This window comes from Erpetoichthys calabaricus, chromosome 5 (genome assembly GCF_900747795.2).
Source record: "Erpetoichthys calabaricus chromosome 5, fErpCal1.3, whole genome shotgun sequence".
NCBI lineage: Eukaryota > Metazoa > Chordata > Cladistia > Polypteriformes > Polypteridae > Erpetoichthys > Erpetoichthys calabaricus.
In genome coordinates this window covers 200,969,122-200,982,516 of record NC_041398.2, presented here as the reverse complement: position 1 = coordinate 200,982,516, position 13,395 = coordinate 200,969,122, and the positions used below count along the sequence as shown (strand labels likewise).

At 36.0% G+C, this 13,395-nt stretch overlaps 1 protein-coding gene across 1 annotated transcript in view; it reads left to right on the top strand.

Moving 5' to 3' along the window:
* The first annotated feature begins 971 nt into the window (after positions 1–971).
* The window catches only part of haus1 (HAUS augmin-like complex, subunit 1), a 31,541-nt gene continuing 19,117 nt past the window's right edge, over positions 972–13,395 (top strand). Inside the window, exons 1-3 of the mRNA XM_028791186.2 lie at positions 972–1,128; positions 2,598–2,772; positions 10,137–10,272. Coding sequence (XP_028647019.2) covers positions 1,108–1,128; positions 2,598–2,772; positions 10,137–10,272 — 332 coding nt within the window. The 5' untranslated portion in view covers positions 972–1,107. The remainder of the gene's footprint in view (positions 1,129–2,597; positions 2,773–10,136; positions 10,273–13,395) is intronic.

Here is a 13,395-nt window from a genome sequence, read left to right as displayed (position 1 = left end):
AAAAGTTTTACATTGTTTTAAATAACTTATCTTTATTTGATATAATGCCTTTCCAGGTTGACCAAAACCCTAAGGTACAGCACAGTTGTTTATATGTATTTTTAAAAACTGAAGCACAGGCAGGTACATAAATGACATGCTCAGTGAAATACAGTAGTGAAGGCACTGTCCACTACCACTCAATCCAGAGTTGGTTCCTGCCTTGTACAACCTTGTAGCAAGGCAAGTCCAGTTTGTTGAAGAATGGATGGATGGTTCCAGAAGTATCACAGCAATGGAAATTTTTAAAATATATTACAAAAACGCTTCTATCAACATATTTTAATATACAGTTCTACTATTGCTATACAACATTTATCTTTTTAATCCAATCACTAATCCCACATCCATACTCTACAATGTCTGTATTTTACAGATGTGCCCAAACTTCCTTTAAGAATCTTTCTGCTGGATTCACTTAAGAACATCCTGTGTAAAATATCTAGTGCTCTGTTCCTCAGATCTGAAAGAATTTGTCAAGTTTCCTTCTACCTGTGATGCTAAAATAGAAGAAAAAGGAAACGCTCCAATACAAACTCTATTATCTCTTCTTTGCATAAGCTCAAGTGTAACACTGATTTGTTTGTTATAATCATAATTCTGTATATTAGCAACAAAATATTCCTTTCCCGCTTTCCGTGATTACAAATTATGTTAGTCTCGTACGTTTAAAATAATGTCGAATTCATCAACGACTTCATTAACATGAACATTCCTTTGTAATCGTTCATCCAACCACATAACCGAAAGGTTTCATAGATTAAAATATTTTAGCGGCTGTATATTTTATATATCGTACACATTTGCTTTAAAGTTCGTTTTGACAATATGTCATTTCTCAGCCAGTAATTCGAAAGTTTAAACGCCCCTTTTTTCAGCGTTTTATTTGGATGCTGTCACTTTAAATATTACGGTGGTGGCGCGGTGTATTATGGGAGAACGGAACTAAAAATCACGGCGGGAACATTGCGCCAGGTCTGTTTGTGTGCTAATCAGAAAAGTTAAACAGGGATTCGGTGTTATACGACAAAGAGACCTGAATGAAATTGTACTCATGACTATGAAAATATGTCGGAGAAGACAATTAAGGTAATATAATGTAATTCAATTTTAGCTGCATGACTGGTTATTTTGTTAATGTGGTAGAGCGTATGGCGAGTGATTGGTACACATTTTGATTATACGGGTCCTGGTTCTGGCTTCCATTGCTCCTTCTTAGAGAGTATGTTTATGTTTGTGATCTGCCAATTTTTTTCTTGAATAGGTAATTGTTTTCATTGCCCAGTAGTTTCGTTTTACTAACCACAAGAGTTCAATAGAAAAGGACGCATCCTACATCATTTTCCTCTGACTTTTATCACTTACGCCGTAGAACATGTGAAGTATGTTTGAATCCTATTCATGTTGCTGCTTAAGATCATTCGTTTAAGAAAAACTGTCGAAAAAGTATTGTCAAGTTCCTTTGGTTATATAATACTACGTTTATAGATTAGGTTCAACATTTAAATCCCGTTTTTAGTAAGAGAAACTTTGCTGAGAATTGTTTCTTTTAAAAATGTTGTAACGACCTGATGGCAAGGAGGAATGCTGAAGAGACGCAAGTAATTGTGAAATGCTTTTTCATTGTATGCCCTGCTGGAAGCTAAATCACCGTCTCGAACTCCCGTTGAACGGCCATGGGAGACACCGCAGCTAGTGATCGAAAGGCTTTATGTGCTGTGCGGTACTAATCGTGTAGTGTCTCCCGCTGAGGCTCTTCGAGGGTGGACACCAAATAGCTGTCCTGGTCCCATTTTATGTCACTCATCGGTCACACCCCCACCTCCTTCACTTGTGTGGATTCCTCGCAAGTCCAACGTTGCAGTATTATAAGTCACATTATCCTTCCTACTTAAAGTTATGCCCTTTGGACACATACTTGTTTGAGTACATTGTATTAAGGCTTAGTAAAAATCGTGCATTTTGATTTATTAACATTATCATCTGGGCTATTGTCCATATGTCCTTTTCTAAGTACTCATTTAGTCTGCTGTTGGTGATTTCCATTTTCTTTTTTCCCCAATAGATTTTTTTAACGTTACATTTTACTTCCAATCTTGTGTACATTTATATAAATGTTATCATTTTTTAAGATCAGTACTATACATTAGGGTTTTTAATAAGCTCTGTGCATTTCTTTTGTATTTTTATTTAGTCCTTTCTTTCCCAACCTCACTTCCTCTTTCCATGTATGAAGCTTTCTGGTCCTGCTTTTTGCAGTTAAGTGTCATGGAGAGCTGAAACCAATCCTGAAAGCCTCATGCACAACATAATAATGAAAGCTGAATATGTGTCAGTCTGGCACAATAAGTACAAAAAAAAAATATTAACTAATATAATTCTCATTGGTCAGTTTAGAGTTGCCAGTTAAACTAAAGCACTTATCTTTCGTATGCTGATGATAACTGGACTACCCTATAGAAAGTGTAGAGAATATGAAAACTTCACACAGACTATTTAGTTTGTACTGAATTTAATTTAAAGTTATTTTGTGTTTTTCTTTTCTTTTTTTTTTCCAGGTGTCTAAATGGTTGAGTAATCTTTTTGGAAACAAACCAGTTCCAGTATATGAAGTAAATACCCGGACCACAGACATTTTGTATGAGCTAGCAGAGTGCAGTGAATCCAGATGTGGGGATATATCTCTGCTAATTGAGGATCTCAAGCAGAAATCAACGGAATATAATGTGGAAGGTAGAGGAAGCAGAATATATAGTGTAACCAAATGAAAACAAGTATTATTGTTTTTTTTAACGACAGTTACAACACAAATGGCTGAGATCCTTGCTTTGAATAACATTTGCATCCTATCCTAGTTTAATTTCATAGTTTTTTCACAGTAAAGCAGGTGAGGAATGATGGTTGGAGAGCAGTGGTTTGCAGCTGCCCAATGTGGCAGCATTCAGCTAATAGTTCATAATGGTTATTGTGATAAAGAGCTTATTTTCAGATGAGACATCTGATTTACTGCCAATTACGATGTACTGTACATATTCATTCTGTCCTATACATTGGGTGGTGACCGAAAGATTGAGATTATGGGTACGAGTCAACCTTGGTGTACAGCTGCCATTTCTTTGGTTTGACAGTGGTCAATTGGTTTAGACTAATCTAAAAAATAAATATATAATGCAAAGTTCACTCACTCACTTATCAACAACAAAAACAGTATTTCCTGTTTAGTTAAAAAGTGAAAATTTGGCAAAATTGTTGAAGGTTTAAAATGCAAAAATTGCTTAGAATTGTTTAAAAAAAAAAAAAAAAAAATTGTAGTTTGAACCTTGCTAGATTTTTTTCATTTCTTTGTATTCTATATGCCCGTATGTATATTCTTGTTCAAGAGTCTGAATATACAAGTTAGAGTGTGGGTGACTGGATTTAAGTCTTAATTAATTCATAATAACTACTTGTCATGTTGGAATAATAAATAAGTGTTCTGGTATGTGGCAGTGGAAGCAGGACTAGTGTGCATACTGTTTCAAATCTATTCAGTATCCTTCTAGGCAGTATGGTTGAATGTTGTGTATGTTTGATGATTTTTTTTATTATTATTTTTTATTGTTATGATAAATCTGATTCTGTGACCCAAATGCAGTGTATGGTTCTCAGTGAGTTCAATGTAAAACAAAGATTTCGCTTCTTTAAAGAACAATATGGCTTATGTAAAACAATGGAAGGAGACTGGTTAAATTGTTCCATGTAATATAACATGACACAGAAAGACTGTGAGACACTGCATTTCTAATTAAGGATGAAGTGGCTAGGACACCTATCTTCAGCTTGCTTTACTGTTTTTTGTGCAACTATCCTAAGTAAAGTGTTTTTAAATAAACATATGTTTAACTATCGTTGAGCAGAAGGAGATGCAGAATGTTACAATAGGAATGTAAGAATGCATTGACTAGAAAAGGGGAACACTTAAGTGATATAATTTGAAATGCTAACTAGCTGGTGAAGGTACTTTGTAATATTTTTTTTAAGTTGCTTATTGTAAAAAAATACAGTAAATTTTAGCAGTTTACAATGTTGAGGTGTTTATTTGAAACTTTGAATTTGAATCTGCTCACAAATGTGATATGACAACATTCTGCAACCTGAACTCCTATATACACTATTTCCATCCATCCATTATCCAACCTGCTATATTCTAACTACAGGGTCACGGGGGGTCTGATAGTACCAATCCCAGCCAACACGGGGCGCAAGGCAGGAAACAAACCCCGGGTAGGGCGCCAGCCCACCGCAGTATATACGCGATTTCATATGCTAATTTCTTTAAGGTAGTAAAAGCACCAGGGTTATTGTATAGTGGTTCCTGAGAGGAATCTGCCATGATTACGCTGGACATGAGAGAGCAAGAGACCTATCAAGTGTCAAAGATGCCTGACACTCTGAAGCTGCAACATGGGTGTTTTATGGTAAACATAAGGATAAATTGATCTTCTGGATTAAGGATATATGAAAAGGGACGGTGTCACCTAAAGGACAACCAGGAGGCCACAGTTTCCATTAGGCTTGTAGTGTTTCATCGTGATTTACTGGAATATAAATATGAATATGTCATCTATTAAAGTGAGGCAGTCTATAGCCTGTTTACACAGTATCTGTCCCTTTAAGGGGAGACCCAGGAGGACCAGTCTGGAGAAACGGTAATGTTCTTTGATACTGCAGGACAGACCTACCACCTAATAGACAAGGTTGAATACTCATGGAAGTAATCTTTATTTCACATTTTTGTGATTTCCCATTATTAAATGTACCAATATGTTTAAATGTAAATTAACACACTGTTTTTATTCAGTTTGACACATTTGACATAACCCTGGTTTGGTAGGGTCGCTATTAGACACCCTGTTCCAAATCTGCTTTAAGATAGATGGAGAATTTTTAAGTAATCAACAGAATATTTCCTTTTTCAGTTTTTGCTAACCTATACTGTTTACCTTTTCACCAATTTAGGTCTTTCATTCCATTTCAACTGATAAAATTTGAAGAACAACTGACATGTTCTAAAACTTGTATGATTCCTGCAGCTAAGAGTTGGACAGCTTAAATTCAGAGGTTAAACTTTAGTAATGTACAATGCAAGCTTTAGCTGGGTAATGCTAGGTTTATCCAGTTTTGGGGCTTTACCTGTAACATATATACATACACACACACACACACACACTAGCTGTGCTTACCATTTACGGAAGATTTAAGTCTAAGAAAACAACGTACTCCTCAGCATTAATGTTTGCAGCTCATTATGCGTTGCACATGTCTCTATTATATGCCTTTTGGTGTGGGATTCATAAAATTTGTTTGTAATTTGACATCTATTGGAATGACAGATGCAATGCATTGTATTCCTAAAAATGTGATGCACCATATTTGGGAATGACAGAAACCTAGCAAGTGCTGGACACACATACACACACTATCCTTCTTTTATTAAGGTGGATATTTAAAAATATGCCACATTAATAGATGTACTAACTGTATGGAGTACTGCTGGCTCAATAATCAAAAAATGAAAGCGGCATCAAACTGCTCATATTCTGCCTAGAAAAAGATGATTATCAAATCCTGCCATCCAATCAAGAACAGTTATGAGGGAAGCCAATGGGAGGCTAAAAAAATCAACAGGTCTGTAAAGTTCGTTGGCTAGAGTGGTGTAACAGTGCATCATTCCCCTATACTTTATTATGAACTATGCATAATATTCATCTGCATAAGAGGAACAGTTACTCAAGAACAGTAAGTTTAGATCAGTTTTGACCTTGTTAAAAAGCATGAGAGAGAGCAAGCTATTTTTTGAGAAAATGTCGTATAGTCAGACCAATCCAACCAATATTCAACTTTATCACCAAATAGTCAAAGCACAAAATTCAACCTGGAAACCCTATCCATACAGTGAATTATGGTCACAACAGCTTCTTCTTTTTTTTTTTTTTTTTTTTTTTTTTTTAATTAATTTTATTGTAATCATTCATACAAATCAATCAATTTTTACAAATAATAGGATTGGGGGAGAAAAAAAAACTCAACCCCAAAACCCCGAGAGCGAGCATGGCCAACAGAGTAAAACTTAAGGCTTGTAGACATACTGTACCTAAATTGATGAGTTTAATAGGCCAGTAGAGATGAATGGAGAGGAAAAAGAGATGCGGAGATAATTGTTTCCTCGGTGCTTTAAGAGCTTATTCTAAAATTTTATTTATTTTATCCTGCCAGGTTTTAAAAAAATTCTGTACAGAACCTGTAACTGTATATTTTATTTTTTCCAATTTCAAATAGTATAAAACATTGGTTACCTACTGACTTAAAAGAGGAGCGTTAGGATTCTTCCAGTTTAGCAAAATAAGTCTGCGTGCCAAAAGTGTAGTGAATGCAATCAGTTTGTTTGTCCTTCTCAACTTTAAACCCATCTGGAAGAACACCAAACACAGCTGTTAATGGGTTAGGAGGGATTGTGACACCAAGGCTGTCTGAAAGGCACTTAAAAATTTAGGTCAAAAATGATGTTAATTTGGTGCAGGCCCAAAACATGTGACCCAGTGAGGCTGGGACTTCATTGCAGCATTCGCAGGTTGGATCTTGCCCTGGAAACATTTTGGACAGTTTTAGGCGAGACAAAGGTGCTCAATATATAATTGAGTTGAATAATTGTATGCTTTGCGCATATGGAACACAAGTGAAGTCTCTGCATTGCTGTTTTCCACTCCTTTTCTGATATATTGATTAAGAGATCTTTTTCCCATTGTCTTCTTGGATCTTTGAAAGGGAGGGACTGTAAACTGTGACAACAGCTTCTTTTTGTGTGGATTCTTATTTGCAAGGCCATGGTAACTTTTTAGAATTAATGAAAAATTGCAGGAACATAGTACTGGAAAATGTACCAAGGAGGCTTGTCTTTTTGTATTAAAAAATTTAAAGATTGGGAGAAAATTTGCCTTTCAGCAGGGAAAAAAATAAGCTTTAGAATGGCTTGAGTAAGCAAAGGTGACTGAATGCATTTGAGATGCTCAGTCAATGTCACAGCCTCAATCCGATTGAGAATCTATGGTGTAATTTACACATGTTAGCATTTAAAAAATTAAATAAACTGGGTGTAATCTGCCAAAAAAAATGGGCAAAGTGGCTCATAAACAGTGTACTGTTAATGTGACACAGGGTGACCAGGCCAAATATTAATTTGCTGAAATTGAATATTACTGCCTGAAGCTTTATATATATATATATATATATATATATATATATATATATATATATATATATATATATATATATATATATTAGTCATTTAGCCCGTTACAATAACGGGCGCTAGAACAGTAGTGCATAAACATTAGTAGGAACAGTCTATATTAAATGGCAAGGGACTTTGACCTCATTCTTTTTGTTGGTCGTATTTTTCTTTCTTTCAGCCTTTCTTTTGTTGATTTTTACTTGCTGAGCTGACCGTTCTTCATGGGCTGCCGCCGTGTATTGTGTGTCTTTAATTTTCTGTGACAGTAATACTGTCTTGTACGGCTCTATTCAATAAGGGCGACCTCAATTGAGCGCGGCGAATAAAGGCGTTCGTAGATAATTTAGTTCAAATGGCTCTGGAATATGTGAAGAGCAAGAAAGGTGCAGATCTTTATTTACGCGCGCCTTTATTCGCTGCGCCCAATTGAGGTCGCCCTTTTGAGGCTCACCTTTTTGTGCGCGCCCTTATTGAAGGATACCATCTTGTACGTCCGCTGGCTTGTACGTCCATAATATACCTTTTAATTTTCTCTGGCAGTAATACAGGCGTGCGCGTCGGTAATATGCCTTTATTACACAGGGATTTTATATATATATATATATAATATATATATATATATATAATATATATATATATATATATATATATATATATATATATAATACATACATACATACATGTACAGTGCATCCGGAAAGTATTCACAGCGCATCACTTTTTCCACATTTTGTTATGTTACAGCCTTATTCCAAAATGGATTAAATTCATTTTTTTACTCAGAATTCTACACACAACACCCCATAATGATAACGTGAAAAAAGTTTACTTGAGATTTTTGCAAATTTATTAAAAAATAAAAAAATTGAGAAAGCACATGTACATAAGTATTCACAGCCTTTGCCATGAAGCTCAAAATTGAGCTCAGGTGCATCCTGTTTCCCCTGATCATCCTTGAGATGTTTCTGCAGCTTAATTGGAGTCCACCTGTGGTAAATTCAGTTGATTGGACATGATTTGGAAAGGCACACACCTGTCTATATAAGGTCCCACAGTTGACAGTTCATGTCAGAGCACAAACCAAGCATGAAGTCAAAGGAATTGTCTGTAGACCTCTGAGACAGGATTGTCTCGAGGCACAAATCTGGGGAAGGTTACAGAAAAATTTCTGCTGCTTTGAAGGTCCCAATGAGCACAGTGACCTCCATCATCCGTAAGTGGAAGAAGTTTGAAACCACCAGGACTCTTCCTAGAGCTGGCCGGCCATCTAAACTGAGTGATTGGGGGAGAAGGGCCTTAGTCAGGGAGGTGACCAAGAACCCGATGGTCACTCTGTCAGAACTCCAGAGGTCCTCTGTGGAGAGAGGAGAACCTTCCAGAAGGACAACCATCTCTGCAGCAATCCACCAATCAGGCCTGTATGGTAGAGTGGCCAGACGGAAGCCACTCCTTGTAAAAGGCACATGGCAGCCCGCCTGGAGTTTGCCAAAAGGCACCTGAAGGACGCTCAGACCATGAGAAGGAAAATTCTCTGGTCTGATGAGACAAAGATTGAACTCTTTGGTGTGAATGCCAGGCGTCACATTTGGAGGAAACCTGGCACCATCCCTACAGTGAAGCATGGTGGTGGCAGCAGCATCATGCTGTGGGGATATTTTTCAGTGGCAGGAACTGGGAGACTAGTCAGGATAAAGGGAAAGATGACTGCAGCAATGTACAGAGACATCCTGGATGAAAACCTGCTCCAGAGCGCTCTTGACCTCATCTTTCAGCAGGACAACGACCCTAAGCACACAGCCAAGATATCAAAGGAGTGGCTTCAGGACACCTCTGTGAATGTCCTTGAGTGGCCCAGCCAGAGCCCAGACTTGAATCTGATTGAACATCTCTGGAGAGATCTTAAAATGGCTGTGCACCGACGTTTCCCATCCAACCTGATGGAGCTTGAGAGGTGCTGCAAAGAGGAATGGACAAAACTGGCCAAGGATAGGTGTGCCAAGCTTGTGGCATCCAATTCAAAAAGACGAGGTTGTAATTGCTGCCAAAGGTGCATCGACAAAGTATTGAGCAAAGGCTGTGAATACTTATGTACATGTGATTTCTCAGTTTTTTTTATTTTTTAATAAATTTGCAAAAACCTCAAGTAAACTTTTTTCACGTTGTCATTATGGGGTGTTGTGTGTAGAATTCTGAGTAAAAAAATGAATTTAATCCATTTTGGAATAAGGCTGTAACATAACAAAATGTGGAAAAAGTGATGCGCTGTGAATACTTTCCGGATGCAATATATATATATATAATATATAAAATAAACCTTTTCTGGTACATATTTCTTCTTTTGTGTATTTTAGCTTACAATAAAATTTTACATTGGTGTAAGATAAGGGACTATCTTGTAACATCTGAAAATGTTTATAACCTCTGAAAACTTTAGGAAGATACTGTACAGAATGCATCTGGTATAACTTAACAAGCAGGGTTGAATGATAAAATTTAATGGGCTAGCGATAATGAGTTCCTAAGTTTTTTTTTTTTTTTTTGCATTTTACCTTTTAAAAATGCATTAAAGTATGGTGCTTACAGACATTTTGTTGTTTACATAAGGTTTCTGGTGTAAAAATAAATTTTGGATAGCAGTAGAACCATCCATCCATCCATCCATTTTCCAACCCGCTGAATCCGAACACAGGGTCACGGGGGTCTGTTGGAGCCAATCCCAGCCAACACAGGGCACAAGGCAGGAACCAATCCTGGGCAGGGTGCCAACCCACCGCAGTAGCAGTAGAACCTTGCATTTGATATGATATTTAACTTTTGTTTCATTTAGGTAGTTACAACCAGGAGTTGCTGTTGGAGGCTGTTGGTTTATCTTCTAATGTACTGTCTAAGACAGCCCTCGGCTGTCTGAATGCTTTAGAAGGAACTACAGTGGCACTCAGTGCCAAGGATACTTCTCTGTGCAGGTATGAAAGTTGTGTGTGTATTTGTTTTATTTGTGTTTGTATGTTAAAACAAAATAATAAGGTTTGCTTTCTAATGCTAGTAGGTTCAGATAACTTCAAAATATGTTTTATAATAACTTCAAGTTTCAGTATGGCAGTTTTAATATATTAAGAATGCAGTGTTGTGACACATTGAAATTTTATATAAACAAATTTTTAGAGAATTTTATAGCAGTACTCTTATTAGTATGATCACATGCATGATATATTGTGGAACCTGGCAGTGAGGTATATTGTCTAAATAGCTAGATCCACAAGTTTGCACTTTTGCAATTAGATAGCAATGTTAACTTACTTTATTTACCCATCTAGACTTGTAGTCAGAAGTTGGATGCTGTGCAGTCTCGTCTTTGGTAACAATTTCTGCTGGAGTAGTATCCGTATCGTTAAGCATATTTACTGTTTTGGGAGTATTGACTACAGAAATGTGCACCTCATGTGGTTCTTTATTATAAACAGGAAAAAGAACTTGCTTTAACAGGAGTTCGTTTACCTCCTTTTTAATAGACGTGATGACATACTGTTCAACTTGATTTTACACTCTGGAGTGTATCTTTTCGCAAATGTAGCTGGCAATTCATTCAAGCTCACATTTATTCTGATTGTACCGTTGAAACTCTTAATGGCATAGGCCACATATAGCCAGATGCAGTGTATCATTCACTTTTATTGCTAGTTCAGTAATGTCCTAAAATGGCAAAATATAATTTGATGTAAAAGAATATACAGTAAAACCTCAGTTGTCCATCAAGGGTCGGGACTGAGGCGGTGACGGATAACAGAACAGCTACTTTAAAAATGAAATACAGTAGATTAGTTTAGCGACTAGTCATCTTTATTTAAAAAAAAAAAAAAAAAAAAAACTATTAACAAAATGCAGTACTAACAAAATTAATTAATTCATATAATATTGTAACAACCAGTGTAATACTCAAATACAACTCAGAGGAACTGGAGTATTCCACGTTTTAATTTGAGTCTTCGTTCCGTAACAAACAGTGCCTTGTCTTATACTCTTATCTGGGTTATGGAGCACACCTCCAAAACAATAAAAGAAAGCTTTTCCTACCCATCATTTTATCTCCTGCCACTTACATTCTGTCCTTCTCTATACCACAAACACTCCTGCTTATTGCCTCCTGACTCCCTTCTCAAAACTTCCTTCTGCTGCACCTTCCTTTTTCTGCAAACTTATCCTGTCACTCATCTCCTAAGAGGCGTGTCCGCCGCATACAGAACAAAAGCCCTTCACCCAGTCCCATCACTTATAGCATTCATTCCACCCTTTCTGTTCCTGCATAGTTCATCAAAGGCTGCCTATACTTCACAATATATTAACAAAATATAATAGAATTTAAAATAAAATTACAATACAGAAGAACATTGACGGTAATGTTATTCTGTATTAGTGGTTTCCATTTTTGACATGTTTTTCAATTTTGTTGGCATCACGCTTTATATCGTTCACTGTTGTTCTTTCTACTCTGTTAAACTGAAGCAATACTTAAAAAGAACTTTTGCTGTTTCTTAAATGTTTAACAATTTTATGTTTTTTATGACTATTCAAACACCACACGCATACATTTATCATCCATAACAATGTATAATAGACTAATTATAACAAAAGAGAAAAGCTACAAAATACTATTAAAACTGAAGGTATGTAACGAACACTGTGACTTCAAAAATGCTGGGGAAGAGTGCTATACACTAACACAAAGTAGTTGTTCCAATGTGCATATCTTGCAGCATACCTCGCAGTAGTAGTGTAATAGTAGTTTGGCGCTGGAGTGCACAATTTTTTTTTTTTTTTTGACAAAAATGGCTAATTGAGTAACAGATAATCTGCAAGAAGTTATGTTTATTTTTAACACACTTAATGTGATATTTGCACACACATCACACATTTAGTTGGTTTGTCCGTCATAACAACAGACTTGCTATCATTTGGACCATGTTAAGTAAATAGAACCGTTGTGCTGTTTAAATCAAGGCTTCTAATTTGAGCTCCATATTCATGAAACCTTTTAATGGTTTTAGAAATTTCACTCTGAGTGAACCATCTAATTGTTCCCACTCATATTTATACCAAATTGGTTCATGGTTTGCTCCTGATTTGTGATGTGTGATTAATCTAGTGAGCAAGATCGCAACCTACTTTAACCTCTTCATTTGGAGCAACTGCTCATCTTGTATCTTCAGAGAGTAAGCTACACTTTTCTGTTACAGAATGGAGAATTCACATTTTAAAGTGTTAATTCTAATTCTAAACACATCACACTTGGTTCTCAGAAATACTGCAGCTCAGGTGAGGCCAAGAGAACAACCCTGAAGTTTTCAAACTAGATATTCTCCAAATATCTGTTGTACTTTTTTAGTTTCTTTCCATGAAAATCAGACAGTAGAGCAAATGATGAACCTTCTGTAGAGTTCTGTGGAAACATTAAATCAATGTGACTTAATGCCAAATATCCAATCAGAAATGTTGTTTTGTAAATGCAGGACTCGCCCTAAAACTGTATGGAGATATATGAACAGAAACTGTTTTACTTATACCATAAAATGAAGTGTAGGGATTTGTTCTGCTAATCAATAGGCAATAGCGTCATGGTGTTATCAAATTATCTTATGCACTGTACTACTGCATTGTGTTCATTCAGTATTCTTTCCTTTTATGTGTAGAAGTAAACATTTTTCAAATGCAAATATAATTTACATAGGGGTATACTTTCTTAATTAACTTATAATAAAACTATCAGATATTGATATGTTTAGGCACAGATGTTATAATTTCTTCTTCTTTTTTGTTTTTAAGCTTTTGTACTATAGTTAGAAAATTGCTTTGCTAAAAAGGACCCCATCTTATTACATCTTTTTTTTTTTTTTTTGTATCAAAAATAAAGGCTTTATTTTTGTATGGCGTTTAATATATAATATTTAAATCATCCTGTGGGCTTCTCCGTGTTGTATTTCAAATTTTATTTAATTTGATATCTGAAATTGAAACACATTACAGTGCATTGTCTTCCTTGCAGTAATCTTGAAACAAAGTGTGGCAACACTTCAACTTTCTTTCTGTATACA